General features: G+C 42.2%; 2 protein-coding genes across 7 annotated transcripts in view; one reads left to right on the top strand and one right to left on the bottom strand.

The window, feature by feature from the left end:
- Window positions 1–1,758: 1,758 nt before the first annotated feature.
- On the top strand, window positions 1,759–11,786 carry pdzk1ip1 (PDZK1 interacting protein 1). Its single transcript, XM_041839904.2, has 4 exons — window positions 1,759–1,938; window positions 4,215–4,329; window positions 11,174–11,263; window positions 11,417–11,786. Exons 1-4 carry the CDS (start codon window positions 1,872–1,874, stop codon window positions 11,487–11,489), a joined length of 345 nt encoding a protein of 114 aa, XP_041695838.2. The 5' UTR covers window positions 1,759–1,871; the 3' UTR covers window positions 11,490–11,786.
- Window positions 11,787–11,881: 95 nt separating this feature from the next.
- LOC121533722 (inaD-like protein) overlaps window positions 11,882–17,063 on the bottom strand; it is a 169,409-nt gene continuing 164,227 nt past the window's right edge. For all 6 annotated transcript variants that reach the window (XM_045205328.1, XM_045205327.1, XM_041839901.2 and 3 more), the window contains one exon: window positions 11,882–15,266. In XM_045205328.1, coding sequence (XP_045061263.1) covers window positions 15,120–15,266 — 147 coding nt within the window. In that variant the 3' untranslated portion in view covers window positions 11,882–15,119. The remainder of the gene's footprint in view (window positions 15,267–17,063) is intronic.

Below are 17,063 nucleotides of genomic sequence, written 5' to 3' on the forward strand. Positions count from 1 at the left end.
TGAGTTCCCTTCATTGAAATAATGAAATAATCCATGAAAATAATGGATTCAATCAAGACTATTCAACTCAGCAAAAGCACACTGCAGTGTAACGGGTCTTGTCCCTTTTTAATTAACTCTTAGAATCCTTCTCCCAGTTTCCCATAAGAACACAAGGGGAAGAGAGTAGTCAGGCAGCAAACCGGATCTGCATCCCAAATGGCACCCTATTCCCAACATAGTGCTCTACTTTTGACCAGATTAGTGCACTATACAGTAAATGGACTAGGGCTCCATTTGGGGCGCAAACCAGGATAGATCTCCAAAGGACCCTCCCAACAAAGACAAGTGTTACAGACAGATAACATAATAAAATATCTTTATGGCTGGAGATAACTAGACAGACAGGGCTGGAGAGAAATCAATTAACGGCCTCCTCCCTCCCTCTGTGTGTGGTTGATGGTGGGCTGGATGGGATGGGCCATAGGGGAGTTGTGCTGGCCCCAGAGAACAGAGCAGAGGGCTGGTTCTCAGCCGGTAACGGGACAGTGGGGAGAACCACTGCTACTGGCTCTCAGGGCTGCTATCTGGCCACACATCACAGCCTGCCTACTCCCCTGAGGTGTGTGTGTGTGTGTCTATGTGTATGTGAGAGCGAGAGAGCGAGAGAGAGCGAGAGAGAGCGAGAGGGGCAGGGAGGCTGTTAATGAGGGGGCAGGGCTGAGTGAAAAGGGGCCTGCTAATTTGGCTGGTGCTGGGGTTGGGACAAAGCCTGGTGTTGATGCACTGTATAGACAGGCGGACAGAGAGACAGACGGATAGACTAACGGACGGACACACACCCACAAAGAGATGCTCATCATGTGTCCCTGGAGTCCAGAGGAGGTGTGTCCCCTGACCATCCAGAACCTCTCCCTCTCTGCTCTACTAATCAACAATCTTTCATTTCCACTTTCTCCCTTTCTCTCTCATGCCTAAAATAAGAACATGCACCTATGTGAAGCCCACTGCACTAACTTTACCCATGTTGGCTACAATAGCTAGTAGCTGCTGCACACTAAAAGTACAAAAGTATGATTCTTCTGAATGCCAGCTTTTAGTACAAAGTCAGCTAACTTGTTGCACAATGTCAATCAGGCTTGTGCATGTCAAGATCTCCTTAGCTTTTTGATTATACTTTTAGACTAAGAAATCATCCTTATATACAGATCTAAATAATGTTAGAATTAATAGTTAAGCCTGAATTTAGGCTATTACACATTTATCTTGGAACACCTTAGTAGGCAAAACAGAGCTCAATAGATTACTTTTTAAACCAGACCAGTGACATATTAAAAGTTTAGTCATGAGACTGATTTAACACTCACCAAGCCAAAGTCCTTCAGAGATTACTGTAAATTCTCTAGGTTTCCATGTGTTTTCACTGCGCTGCTATTGAAATGTGTTTAATTAGTCTTGTATTTCCTGGTCACTATAGTGGAAAATCATCTGTATCAAGTGTTGAAGTGAACCTACTACATGACTATTCTCTTTTTGCAATTTGATATTTGTAGGACAGGGAGCTGAATTTGGCCATCTGATAGAGGTCCAATAAGTAATGTTTAAATATTTCTACTGAATAAATTAATGGACGGCCTACAAATGTCAATCTGTTCCCAAAATGAACAAATAAAACCTTAGAAGTTATCGCTATTATTACTGAATGAGCAATTGTTTTGTTTAAGCAGGTATTGGTAAATCATTCACTGACTACAGCACCATAATGTGTGTGCTCTCTACATGCTAAAAACAATCCTAAGCCTTTCAGAACACACATCTATTTTGAAGAGCTGCTCCCAAGCCCATTTTGTGATCCTAAAACTACATTTGGGGATTTTCAGTAAGACTCAACAATGGGTAGAGCGACTACTGTGATTCTTTGGTTGATGCTGACTCTGGGAGTAGTCACAGCTCAAATAGGTGAGAACTGAAACTCATGGTTATTTTGAAGTTAATAGTACCCTATAAAGAAAATAGCTGCCTTTATGTCACTCTGCATGCTGTTCCAACTCACTGTTGATAATAGGGTGGGAAGGATAAAAGATGTACCAGTAATTTCATACCCTAACAGTGGGCATTTTTTGGTATTGTACAGTAAATTCCAGAATGATCTATTCATTCATTTAAAAAAAGAACATGACAATGAATGTATTACATTTTTTTACATTTGACAATGAATGTATGGGCTTAATATTTACTCGTTCCCTCTTGTCAATTCCCAGTAAGCAAAACGGTGCATTTTAAGTGCTGAATGAAAGGTGAAAATACGTATTTTCCAGATGTCGAAAATACGTATTTTCCGGACATTGAAAATAATTAATTTACAGATGTTGAAAATACGTATTTTTCGGTCATTAATTCGATGGCCAAATTTAATCTGCACATTCTCAAAGTAAGCAAACATTATATTACAATAATAATTTCCCAAGCCTATTAATATAGGAAAGAGGAGCCAACTGAAGATTGCAACATAATATTTATTATTGCTCCCATCTGTCACAGGTACTTATGTTAGCTTTTTCAAAAACTGGCAGCAATGATGTTCAATGTAGTCAAGACCACAGAATAAACCAACAGACCATTTCAACAACAATAACATCCTCAGTAACGGTTACATAATTTTTTCTTCTTGCTATGACTGTGATATGTAGTTCTTTATCTACCTTAGATTAATCCGCTGATTGTAAGTCGCTCTGGAAAAGAGCGTCTGTTGAATGACCAAAATATACATGTAAAAACAAACACTTGCAAAGCATGCTGGGTTTTATTCTAATGAGCTCTGCCCCAAACAAGTACACATTTGCAGCTAGGTCACCCATGATACAAGTCAGTATTCGATGTCCATCCATGTCTGAGGACACCGGGAGATGACGTGGATACCGGCCACTGGGGCAACAATGAGCGCTGTTACCTTCAAGTACGTTTCTGGTGCCAAAGGTTGCATGATTGAATCCAGTTGCTTTTGAGATGATTGTTTTTAGCCTATCCCAAACCTTAACCATTCAGAGTTAATGTCTAACCTTAACATTTCAGAGCAAATGCCTAAACTTAACCCTAACCTTAAAAATTCGGAGTTAGTGCCTAAACTTAACCTTAAACACTTCAGAATGTGACATTTGAGAAACATGGATGAACTTCTAATTCTGACGTGTGACAGAGCTTGTTGCATATTTGGTCGGTGCGGACCAGATCCAAATCTGGACTAATCATAAACGTCTAAACATTTAGGTCAGTAGAGCACAGTAGAGTACTGTACAGTAGAGTTTTATTCAGTAGAGTACAGTAAGATACAGTAAAGTTTAATTCAGTAGAGTATAGCAGTTAAGTAGAGTACATTAGAGTAAAGTAGGGTACAATACAGTACACTATACTTTACTTTCCTCTACCATATTGTACTGTACTCTACTTTTCTTTACTGCACTGTCCTCCGTTGTGCTCTACTGTGCTGTCCAAACTTGTGAAACATAGATGTCTATGATTGGTTCAGATTTGGTGCAAATCTGAACCAATTATAGACGTCTAAATTTGGGCCAAATCTGAACCAATTACAGAAGACTATGTTTGGGCCAAATATAGAACGGTCCGAACCGGATGTCTGTGGACATTGAAATCAAGGCCGGTCTGGACTGCACAAAAATACACAAAAAAGACGGCCGGTCCGGACAGGACCATGTTAGTAATCCCATCAACTGGAATGACAACGCAAGAGAATGAAAATCACTTTACAGAACATTAGAATGACAAGTGACAGACATATTGCACCTGGCCTTGCCTAGATTGAATATAAGCACTTTAAAAAGTCCATGTCTGCGGGTTGGAAGTTTAACAACAAAACCGACGTGTGCGCAACTATGGGGCAAAACAGACAGGGTTGGCTTAGATTGTTGTCAACATGGAAACTATATTTTGTCTCCAATGTTTATTGAAAACAAATACATTTGCGCTATGAGCAAATTTTAGCCATATTAGCATAGACATGACATCAGTCAAAACACCTCAAAACACATGGTATCAAAAACAAGATAAATCTAGCTAAACGAGCCACCTACGATTCCCCACATGGCAGCTTCTTGTCATTGTTGATAGCTATCTGGTCATCCAGAATCACAACAACACACAGACTTCTGCCCCATTGAAGGGTGTGCATCGTTTTTGTGACGTTGTTAGCTAACCTGTCTATGGCCTGACTCTTTAAGATAAGGTGGAGCGGGCACTGCCCCAGTGGCTGACAGGCATCATAGCTGTGGCCGCGTTTCTCTTCCTCATCTTCGTGGCGTTTCTGGTCAACAAGGCCTGGTGTCAGGACTCAAGGTAAGCCTATAGATCGCTGTGACACCTGACCATTTCCACAGTCCATACAGCTACTGTAGTAGGACAGTCAACACTCTCATAGGCTGTGTCTGAAAACTTTAATAGGTGTTAAATACCTACTTCCTCTGTCCTTCCTTGTGCAATTCCTCACCTCCCTCTCAAAGCACATCGGAGAGGATTAAAGGTTCCTCCCTCAGACACCCTCCTCAAATGAGCTTTGGGAGCGAGATGAGGAATCGAGGAAACAAGGATGGAGGAAGCAAGGACTTGACAGCCAACATTTTCAGACATACTGTAGCCAAACACATGGTTCTAAAGTGCACTGAGTATACCAAACATTAGGATCGCCTTCCTAATATTGAGTTGCACCCCCCCTTTTGGCCTCAGAAAAGCCTAAATTCGTCTGGTCATGGACTCTATAAGGTGTTGAAAGCGGTCCAGTGGGATGCTGGCCCATGTTGACTTTTTACTTTATTTTATCACCTTACCTAACTCAGTAGAGACCAAAGGAATTTCCAGAGTTAACCATCCCTGAGACCGGGTGTGGTAACTCGTATGTCTAAATTTTAGTAAAGATGTTAGGTACAGTGGGACTTTTTGTAAAAGGGGTTTATAAATGAAAACATAGCTTTGTATCAACCTACATGACATCAAAGAGGGCCAACCAACTTTCTGGTAGAGAATGCAGTGATGAGTACTAAAAATGTTGCCCGTAATAAAGTGCAGTGCGCTATGATAAACTGCATCTAGCAGCTTTAATGAAGTGTCAGAACGTAGACTGAATAATCTGCTTTCTACTATTTAGCGAGAGGCAGGACCTATTTCTATAGAAGAAGCCCCATTTTAATTCTCAGCTTCTTAACTAACTCATCAATATGCTTTTAAAAAGACAGCTTTTCATCTATCCAGATGCCCAGATATTTGTAAGCACGGACACGATCAATATGGACACCATCCAAAGTACATAAGCTTAAATCAGAGTAATTTTTATGTGCTCTAGAGAACAACATATACTTTGTTTTACCTGCATTCAATACTAATTTCAGGTCAGTAAAGTTTTTCTGTAATACAATGAAGGCAGACTAGTTCAGATAGAGCCTAGTCAACTGTGGGGGCAATAGCATACACAACAGTATCATCGGCATACAAGTGCAGGTTACAGTTTTTTTTACAGACAAGTCGATAATGTTAATGTAAACAGTAAAAAGTAAAGGACCCAGAATCGACCCCTGCGGGACACCTTTTGTAATATCCAGGAAACCTGATTTAACACCATCAGTAGATACACATTGAGTTCTATCTGTCCAGTAATTTTTAAACCATTTACATGCAGCCTGGTCTAGGCCAATTGAGGAAAGCCTCTGAATCAACAGTATCGAAAGCCTTTGACAGGCCAATGAAGAGGGCAGCACAATGTTGCCTTTTATCCATACAGTTAACCACATCCTTTATAACTAGGGATGCAGCAGAGATAGTCCTATGACCTGGTCTAAACCCCGACTGATGTACATTTAGAATACATTTCAAAGATAATAAAGATCTTATCTGAGAATGAATCAAGGATTCTAACATTTTAGCAAGGCAAGAATGTTTAGAAATGGGGCAATAATTATTTTGGTCACAAGGGTCACCACCTTTGTGAAGGGGGAGTACATGGGCCGCCTTCCAAACCTTGGGGATAGTACCAGATATAATTGTCAGGTTAAAATATGGGTTAATGATTCAGCAATCAGGGGGGCAGAGAGCTGCAGCAAAAATGGATCAAGCATATCAGCCCCATTTTATTTTATTTGTAAAACTTTTTTTTACAGCTAATGGGGATCCCTAGTAAATACAAATACATCAATCTTAAGCAAGGCATCTAGCATATCACAGATACAGTGGGGAGAACAAGTATTTGATACACTGCCGATTTTGCAGGTTTTCCTACTTACAAAGCATGTAGAGGTCTGTAATTTTTATCATAGGTACACTTCAACTGTGAGAGACGGAATCTAAAACAAAAATCCAGAAAATCACATTGTATGATTTTTAAGTAATTAATTTGCATTTTATTGCATGACATAAGTATTTGATACATCAGAAAAGCAGAACTTAATATTTGGTACAGAAACCTTTGTTTGCAATTACAGAGATCATACGTTTCCTGTAGGTCTTGACCAGGTTTGCACACACTGCAGCAGGGATTTTGGCCCACTCCTCCATACAGACCATCTCCAGATCCTTCAGATTTCGGGGCTGTCGCTGGGCAATACAGACTTTCAGCTCCCTCCAAAGATGTTCTATTGGATTCAGGTCTGGAGACTGGCTAGGCCACTCCAGGACCTTGAGATGCTTCTTACGGAGCCACTCCTTAGTTGCCCTGGCTGTGTGTTTCGGGTCGTTGTCATGCTGGAAGACCCAGCCACGACCCATCTTCAATGCTCTTACTGAGGGAAGGAGGTTGTTGGCCAAGATCTCGTGATACATGGCCCCATCCATCCTCCCCTCAATACAGTGCAGTCGTCCTGTCCCCTTTGCAGAAAAGCATCCCCAAAGAATGACGTTTCCACCTCCATGCTTCACGGTTGGGATGGTGTTCTTGGGGTTGTACTCATCCTTCTTCTTCCTCCAAACACGGCGAGGGGAGTTTAGACCAAAAAGCTAAATTTTTGTCTCATCAGACCACATGACCTTCTCCCATTCCTCCTCTGGATCATCCAGATGGTCATTGGCAAACTTCAGACGGGCCTGGACATGCGCTGGCTTGAGCAGGGGGACCTTGCGTGCGCTGCAGGATTTTAATCCATGACGGCGTAGTGTGTTACTAATGGTTTTCTTTGAGACTGTGGTCCCAGCTCTCTTCAGGTCATTGACCAGGTCCTGCCGTGTAGTTCTGGGCTGATCCCTCACCTTCCTCATGATCATTGATGCCCCACGAGGTGAGATCTTGCATGGAGCCCCAGACCGAGGGTGATTGACCGTCATCTTGAACTTCTTCTATTTTCTAATAATTGTACAATAACAGTTGTTGCCTTCTCACCAAGCTGCTTGCCTATTGTCCTGTAGCCCATCCCAGCCTTGTGCAGGTCTACAATTTTATCCCTGATGTCCTTACACAGCTCTCTGGTCTTGGCCATTGTGGAGAGGTTGGAGTCTGTTTGATTGAGTGTGTGGACAGGTGTCTTTTATACAGGTAATGAGTTCAAACAGGTGCAGTTAATACAGGTAATGAGTGGAGAACAGTAGGGCTTCTTAAAGAAAAACGAACAGGTCTGTGAGAGCCGGAATGCTTACTGGTTGGTAGGTGATCAAATACTTATGTCATGCAATAAAATGCAAATTAATTACTTATAAATCATACAATGTGATTTTCTGGATTTTTGTTTTAGATTCCGCCTCTCACAGTTGAAGTGTACCTATGATAAAAATGACAGACCTCTACATGCTTTGTAAGTAGGAAAACCTGCAAAATCGGCAGTGTATCAAATACTTGTTCTCCCCACTGTAGTAAATTGTTTAAATGAAAACAAAGATTCACTAGAAGTTGACGAGTTAACCGTTGAGTCAGCTAGAGGCTGGCAGAGAGAAGAGCAGTCGATTGACTGACCAGGATCAATTTAACTACTGTTTCTCTCAAATAAAAAGCCTGCCGAGATAAAATGATGATGAAAAGCATCACTTATTCCATTCTTCTCAGTTATGACACCAGAGTCAGACAGAACTTGCTTAGGCAGAGAAGAGGAATTTGTACGCTTCAGTGCATTTACTGTTTTCAAAAATGTTGAAGGATCACCAGCAGAGTCAGAGATAGAGCTTAAAAAGTAACTTGATTTAGCTTTCTGAATCGAGATAGTACATCTGTTTGTCAATTGTCTAAAAGATTGACAGTCCATTACAGAGTCAGTTTTCCTTGCTTCGGCCCAGGCCTGATTTATCATCTGAAAGAGCTCAGATAGCTCTGAATTGTTTAAAAGGGGCGTGAATATGGAGAAGAAATGTTCTAGAGCCAACTCAGGGTCAGGAATACATGAGTTGTGGCTAAATCACAGTAGAACATGTCATGTAAAAACCCTTGAAGAGAAAACCTTGTAAAACGTATCTTCTTAATTAAACAAGGATTAGTACATACTATGGGACGATGATCACTGCGATTATATGCAAATACTCCACTAGACAAACATTTATGAGGGTTATTAGTAAGAATTAAATTAATCAATGATGGGTTAACAGGGTTTTTCACATTTAGCTGTGTGGGTTTTGAGATCATTTGAGTCAGATTAAAATCAATGCATATACTCTTAAATTGATCTGAGGTCGGGGATAGCCAATCCAGATTCAAATCCCCTAGAATGACCAACTCAGAGGACAAAAAAGTGTTAAACACTCGGATATAGCACCAATAGCATCTGCCATGGCAGCAGGTGGGCGGTAAATCCCAAGAACAAATAAAAATGTTTTCTGGTTTATGGTCAGATCTACAACCAGGAGCCCTACGAGATTTAGTCAGAGAGGGTATTCAGCTCATTCCCATCAGAGCTAACAGGAATAGTGTCATCTGCAGCTATTTGCTGAGTGAGCTGAGACTTTGCCAAGGTCCCTGGCCAACCACGTGAGTAGACTGAGCATTTGACAGACCTCCCTCAAGTCGCTGGATGCAGGGGCTGGAGCGGGACCTGGGAGAGCAGTGTTGGCAGAGCTCAGTCCACCCTGATGAAGCTCCCGCCAAAGCAGTGGAGCTGCTGCAGGGGATCGGAGTGGCTGCCAATGCTCCATTCTGGGTGTGCACAGGAGGCCTTGGTGTGGCTCCTTTTGCAGGGTTGGGGCTGCCATGGGGGGCAGGAGTGTCCCAACCAAAACTAGCCTGGGATGGAGGTTGTGGGAGGAATTGAGGAGCGTGGTGTGGAGGGCAGTGTGACTGGCGAAGCTTCAAACTCTCAGCATATGAGGGCTGATGATGTGAATGATAAATGGTGTGGACTGCATCATGTGGCGCACCACCCTCAACAGTGTTTTGCCAGACCCTAGGGTAGTAGTCGGTGCTTTGTAGAGCTGGGCTGAGTTGAGGTGGGCCTGGTCTGGTAGAGCTGTGCTGTGATGGGCCGGGTCTAGTAGTGCTGTGCTGTGATAGACCGGGTCCGGTTGAGCTGTGCTGTGATAGCCCGGGTCTGGTTGAGCTGTGCTGTGATGGGTCTGGTAGATCTGTGCTGTAGAGTGGATGGTGGTGGCTGAGAAAGTCCTGCCTTAGCTCATGTAGCTCCTTCTGCAGGTTGTGTATGTGGCTGGTGTTGACTGTGCTGGACAGTTCCTCTGTAGGTCTGTGCACTTCCATCCTGGGAGCCTGGTTGTACTCCTGCACACCGCAGCTCCCGGATCTCATCCCTATGCTGACGCACCGGGCTGATCTCCTCCTCTATAAGATGCTGCGGTACTGCAGGTGTGAGAGAGGCATGCTCAGGGCTGTGTCTGCTACAGGCGAGGGAAGGAGAGGGACACTGACTACATACTAGGGCACAGAGGGAGTGGAAGCTGTTGTAGGTAGTGACGGTGGAGAGGTTTTAAGTTTAGCAACATGAGGTTTTATTTGTTCAAAGTAGTGGACAAATTGATCCAGACTGTCCTCCGAACCTTGAACCCTCACAGTGCCGTTATTATAAATATGAATGTTACATTTGGGTGTGAAATCAATGTACAGTTGCCTCGTTTTGACATTTTAAGTTCATTGTTGGTCTTGTGGAGAGCTGTGTGCCAAGCATTAGGATCATCCGTGTAGAACAGAAGGTCTCCTTTTATTTCCTTGTTCGCTTTTAGGATGAAGTCTGCCCTCAGTCTCTGGGGATTCTCTTAGCAATTTATTTTTGAATTTATTTTTTCCTGACTCATTTGAAACATTCTCAGGATACGTGATGGCAAGGTCTCTGAAACAATGCTTAGAGAATGCATCCATCTTCATCTCCATGGTGACCTCTAAACAACACACTCTGCTCTAGAATGATGTGCATGTGCCTCTTGATGAAAGCACTTATTGAAATAATGCACCTATAGATAAATGTGGTTTTCAATGAAACACATACATGAAGATACTCTCTCAATGTTCAGAATGTTTCTACCTCCTTTCCAAGTGCTCTTTTGCTTGTTTGTTTATAATAATATAATAATATGCCATTTAGCAGACGCTTTTATCCAAAGCGACTTACAGTCATGCGTGCATACATTTTTGTTTTATCTGAATGCTTGTTTACCTACCAAGGCCTGAACTATCCTCCAGAAATCCTTCCTCTTTCTCCCTCTGTTGTTGTCCTTGTTGGGTTTAAAGTCCTCCTATCCAATTCCTTCCTTCTTTAACCTATCTCCTTCCATTCATCTACACCAGGGTTCTTCAATTCCGGTCCTGGAGGGCCGAAACACCTCTGTTTTTCATCCTCTCCTTCTAATCAGGGGCTAATTCAGACCTGGGACACCAGGTGAGTGCAATTAACTACCAGGTAGAAATAAAAAACAGAAGTGTTTCAGCCCTCCAGGACCGGAATTGAAGAACCCTGATCTACACTGACTGAAGTGGATTTAACAAGTGACATCAATAAGGGATCATAGCTTTCACCTGGTCAGTCTGTCATGGAAAGAGCAGGTGTTCTTAATGTTTAGTATACTCGGTGCAATTCACAATTCAATATTTTGAGTATTGGGACACACGTTTTTGTCTCTAGCAAGATAAGTATTGGGTCTCTACAGACACAGTTGGGTCTTTAGCCCAATCTCGTTTCTCCACCTGCACCGAACTATATGAGATTGACAAGATGTTATAATTGCTTCTAACTGAATGGAAGGGAGCATTCTAACGTTTACCATTCTCAATTGCATGAAGGCTGGAGACCAAAGTATGTGAGTGTGGGAAGAACACTGGCTATGCCAAGACCAATGGAGACAACTATGATACCAGCCTGGATATGGTCAGGTAAGATGCTCTAACAATACCACTTAAACACTTATTTTCTGTTGTTTTGTGGTCTACATTTCTAAAAGTACTGACGACCTACAGATAAATGTTGTGGTGTGTGTGCAATTACAGTAGGGGTTGTGTTCTAATTAGTGTGTGTCCCCCCCACAGGAGCAGAGATCACAAGGGTGCATATGAGAACACGGCCCTTGAAGGCATGGAGGACAAAGTCACTGTCATGTGACCAATAAGAACCAATACAAGCCACCAATGCGTGGTTTGTCGTGGACACACACACATCGTTTCAGAGAGACATACAAAGACAATTTATCAATAGCACTGCAAGCAAGTAGCAAAACAATTCAAGATGAGTAGAAATCAATTTAAGTGTAGAATTTTAAAGTGTAGAATATTTGATAATTATGTCAAACTATTACTGATTTATAAAAAATTTAATAACATAAAGCCCATATGGGCCTAAAGTGTGACTTCAGTCTTAATATACAGACCTAAAAAATAAAATGAAAAATTCTCATAACAATGGAAGCAATTGAAATATTTGTTATCAGCGTATCAATGACACATGGTAGAACAACTTCATAAAATACATTGATTTTAAGGACTAAACAGCCACACTTGAAGATCAGAGGGAGGACATGGTGGAAATGATTGTGCTCCCCTTGTATTTAATAAAACATGGATCATCATCAGACAATTAATCAGAATTCACAAAGAGCATCAGTGTATGACCACAGTCAGTAGGCTACACACATTTAAAGATAAGACTTGCATTTGTGATCATAGAGAATATATTTTTCTATAGATATATACTGTGTAACCACGTTATTACAGCAGAGCTTGTCACACATCGATATATGAAGGGTGGATTGTTTCTTTGGATTTGAAAATGCGTTCCATCGATCAATGATGTGAAGAAATACGTTTTCTGTGGCGCTACGGACGAGCGTTCAGTTCATCGATGACATAAGACGGAATTATTGGGAGTTACAGGATCATCATCATCAGTACAACTTCTGATGAACACACGCACGTGTACACACACACAGCCTATTGCCAATTGACACGCATAGGAAAAATTCTGACAAAATCTAAAAGTCTAGAGTAGATGGAGAGATCACAGCATGAGGAAAACAGCATGAGAGAGAGGGAAAGAAGAACGTGAAATAGGCAGCAGTGAGTGGCTGAATGTGTGTGAGTTTAAACGTAATCTCTTTAAAGGGATCTGGCATTAAGACTTACAGCAATAGGCTCTCACAGAAATAAGACCGACGTATGATGAACACACTGTCTACTCTAGCACATCAGCGACTCATGGCAGAGCAGTAGTCAGTCCCCTTAAGAAGCCCACTTCCCCTAAATCCTAGGACCCCTTACAAGTATTTAGGACGCACACCAGATTGCACTTTTACTGAGACAGGCACGGTTCGAGAGTTAATATGTAGGGTTTTCCTTAGTGTCAGCCGGGGTCGTATTCATTGTAGCTAAATGGTTTGCAACAGAAAACAAGTGTTTTTTATTGGGCAAGTTCAGGTATTGCCTCCTTGTTTCAGTCTGCTTTCTCTCGTTTGGGGCCTAATGAATACAACCGAGGGGGGGCCTCAAAGTGTCTTGGAGTAACGTGGTGTCACTTCCTGTGAGCGTGGAGGGGTTGCAGCAACACGGGAAACAAACGACGGGCTCCAGCCGAGGGAGACAGGATATCCTGTAATTGTTGGGACGTGGTGAGCTTCTCGCAGCTGGACAGGACAGTGTGGAGCTACAGACACACATGGTTGTATTCATTAGTGCACACCGTAGCAAATTGTCTTGCTACGCAAAACAAAAACAAGCATTTCTTAAGTTCAGGTTGTCCCTTCCTGTTTCAGTCAATTGATTCTGATAGTGCCCCAAATGACCAAAAACATTGATATATTTTTTTGTTGCCATGATACGTCTAAACAAAAGAATAAGCTTACAGTAACATGCATGTAGTACCATCCGCATGACACTAATAAAAACAATGACAAAGGCAGGTAAAACAAAAAGTAATAGCACTTAACTGAAATGCACGTGGCCAGTCCACAAACTAAAATGATTGGGATTGGATAGGAGGTGGATCATCCAACTCAAATTAGCATTAGCATAATCTTTCTCCCTTCTACCAGTTAAGATAAAGCCTGGTTCCAGTCATGTTTGTGCGGTCTTGTTTGGCTTGATAATGACCATGGGAGTAGCACAAATATCTTGGACCAGACTAGTTAAGACATGGATGTATTTTGACACCATTTCATAGAACCTTAATAGGCTTACAGGGATATTCCAGGGCCAGCAACAGAGGTAAAGATGTAGCTACCCTCCATACAAACCCACACTAGGGGAAAGCAAGCCCCAGTAACAGACACGATGCCCGATTTAAGTCCTGAGATTCGCCTACATTATATTGTACCGCTAATAGCAACGTGTCTGCCGCAACAGTGCTAACAAACACACACTGTATATATTTTTCATTGCTTTGCAAAGGTCTCAGATTCAAAGCGGGTTCTGATTATTTGGCAAAACTGTGTACTAATAACCTGTCTAACATCTGCATATGCAAGACATAACTCCTTCGTGACACGCACAATAGCTTACAACAACTCTTAGCAGGACTACACAACATACTGTATAGTGAAATACCAGCAAGTAGTTGTTGGCCTTTATAACTGCTTTTGGTTGGCTACAGAGGGTGTTGTGTCATGCTTACGAGCATGCTATTAAGTGGTATAGAAGTACATGGCAGGTTACCAGTTATTTCAGCATAAATGCGTTGATTCATTTCTTTGACCACATATATAGACTAGACCAGTGGTTTTCAACTCTTACCCTACGAGTTCTGGAGCCTGCTGGTTTTCTGTTCTACCTGATAATTAAATGGCACCCACCTTGTGTCCCGGGTCTAAATCAGTTCCCTGATTAGAGGGCAATAATGAAAAAATGCAGTGGAACTGTCTTCGAGGTCCAGAGTTGTGTTTGAGGGGACTAGACTGTTGAGCTTACTACCTTTGTGTAAGAGTATGATACTACGAATTTAAATTGTGTGTGGGCAAGTATGACATGAGACAAATGGACAAGTGTATGAGAGAAATTAGAAGATGTGTGTCAACCTGACAGTGACTCACTGTGTCATAGCCCCATTCCCTGCCGAGTCCATTCACCCTCACAGTTTGAACATTAGCAGAACCTGCAGCTAACATCGCTAACGGCTAACCAGTGTCTCCCCATCAGGGAGATGCTAAGCTAATGCCAGGCTAACGGTGAAGAGACCTAAACCAACTGAATATCTTGTATTGTTCTATCAGTGTTCTAGGAAGGAAGCACGAGTGCGATCACACAAAAAAAGCTGAAATGACACAGAGAGCAGATATTCACATAGACTGTAAAGCTTCCCTTTGTTTCCTTGCTACATAACATTCAAGCATCTGCCATTTTAAGTCATGTTGTGTATCCAGTCAGTGCAGCCATTGGACCGCCCTCATCGTGAAGCAAGCTCCTAAGATGGCACACAGGAAATGAGGTGTCACTACTTCCTGCAGCCTCCCAAATAGTCCTCTTATTTCTCATGGTTCACTTGAGGGCACAGCTGAACGCGGCACACGTTTTCTCTCTACATCTCTACAGGGCAGGGCTCTCCCTGGCAGTGCCACCTATAGATTGAATCGTTCCAGAACCAATGCCACCTTCTCGTTAATGGGCTGTTTAAAAGGGTGAAGACGGGCATCAGATGTTGGCCAACTCCTCGGAACAGAGTCTTATATTTTTTGCACGCTGGAAAGTTGAAACTAGTTCAACCCCCATAATGGTCGCTTGCCATCGGGGGTATAGGTGTGTGGGTGAACTAGGAGAGTACTTTCAGAGTAACGGCCCCCCTCTGTCTCTTCAGTATGGCTACGGCCAGTTCGTGGGTGGCCCCCTCCAGACTCTCTCCATTCACCGACAGGATCTGGTCGCCCCTCTTCAGACGCCCGTCTACCGCCGCTGCCCCCTGCAGGAAGAACAAGGGGAGCACACATAGTAAGAGGGGGAAAGGTGGTGGAAATAAGACAACCGCCCCGTTACAGTATATATATGTTTTTTAAACAACCTTATGATCCTTGGAACTGACAGCGTTTTAACTACAAACAGACAATCATAATATTAGTAAAAAATATCAAATTCCCAGTTTATGCTACCAAACCAACTTTTTAAGAGGTTTTAAAAATAGGTTATATTTGACACAACATTCCATAATGTATTGTTGCCAGAATAGATGGATGCAGTTCACTGCATGATTAATATAATTCACCAATACATTTCTTGGTAGGTTGTAAATCACAGCTGGCCTGGTACATTGTTTGCTGCCTCCACCGTTTCAGTTTCAATGACTCAATATTTTGGACAAAAATGGACGAATGTAACTAAGGCTGGGAATGTCAATACAATCAAACTAGCAATGGCAATGATTACAAGTCAGTCATAACGTGGCTAATAAGCTAGCGTATCTATTTATGTACCTATTTATTTAGCAAGCTAAAAACACAGAGCCTAACGTTAGCTAGCTAGTTAGCTGCTGGGAGGATGTCATGTCATTGGAGTGGGTGAGTGACATTTGTATTTTTCGGTGGCTACAGCTAGGGATGCAGGTGTCATTTGGTTAGCTAGCAAGAAATGTGAATCGCTTTGCTAGCTAGCTAGCTATGATGAACTTGAACGACTGTTATCCAGTTAGCATATCTTGCGTTCGTAAATTCACTCTGGCTATCTACTCCGATTTCACAGCACTCTCATCTGAGTGTGCCAGAGCGCAGATTAACTGCTGAATTTACGAACGCGCAACACCTTCTGAATATGACCGGTGTCAGTAAACGTAGGCAAAAAAGTAATTACATAGTCACTAACGCTCTAGATAACATGTAAACAGCCTAACAAGCCCTGCTAGGACGAGTATAATGGTCAAAGTTTGGTGTTCTCTCATTTGTGTCTGGAAGCATCTAGCAAGCTAACCAAATGTAGCTAGTTAGGTTGGGTGCCTGACTGCCGTTGTGAGGAACGCACGGATCAACCCTACTCCTCGGCCAGAGTGTCCAGTGTCAATAGTGCAGTGTGCGCTCTGAACACTCTGACTAGCATTAGTTATTGATGTGCATAACTGAGGGAGCGAGCCTACCTTTTCATGGTTGTTTGATCAATATGACAGTAAAGTTCCCAAATGTGGTATTTACATATTTGCAGAAATCCATTCAGGTGTATTTTGTGGCTTTTGCCAAATGCGTTCTAATAATCTAAAGTCAGGCTGTTACTACTGCCTGTAAACACATGATGGCAGGTCCTTGTGGCAAATGGTTATTTGCATAAAGGCCTACTGTAGCTGTGATTGGCTATGGTGCACTGGTCTGCGGAGACTCCAGTTCTGGAGGAGACAGATGTTTTTATTAGGTTTTATTTACTGCAGTGTCTATTAATTATCCAAACGCACAGCCGCTTTCCCACTCTATTTTGCTATAGAACTTTCACAAATGCCTTACTATACGTCATTCCCAAACATTCTATGAATTTATGAAAACGTGAAAATGACCATATTGAAATGCTTGCTTGTCAAAAAATATAAAAAAAAGGTGTCATATTCTTCCTGGGGGTATATATGAACAGATTTTAATAAGATTTCATGTTGCTAAAATGCTGTCAGTTCCACTTTAACTTCCTTCCTTTTTAGAAGTAATCACTGATCTGTTTGTGAATGTGTTTGTATGTGGACGTGTTTTAGTATACTAGTGGGGACTAGAAGTCTCCACAAGAATAGTAA

Source organism: Coregonus clupeaformis, chromosome 20, assembly GCF_020615455.1.
Source record: "Coregonus clupeaformis isolate EN_2021a chromosome 20, ASM2061545v1, whole genome shotgun sequence".
Lineage (NCBI taxonomy): Eukaryota > Metazoa > Chordata > Actinopteri > Salmoniformes > Salmonidae > Coregonus > Coregonus clupeaformis.

Bases quoted from the DNA above. Each gene is read 5' to 3' on its own strand.
- pdzk1ip1 (XM_041839904.2), top strand. From the start codon at position 1,872: ATGGGTAGAGCGACTACTGTGATTCTTTGGTTGATGCTGACTCTGGGA. The intron at 1,939-4,214 runs GTGAGAACTGAA...TGACTCTTTAAG, and splicing joins AGTAGTCACAGCTCAAATAG to ATAAGGTGGAGCGGGCACTG. The intron at 4,330-11,173 runs GTAAGCCTATAG...AATTGCATGAAG, and splicing joins GCCTGGTGTCAGGACTCAAG to GCTGGAGACCAAAGTATGTG.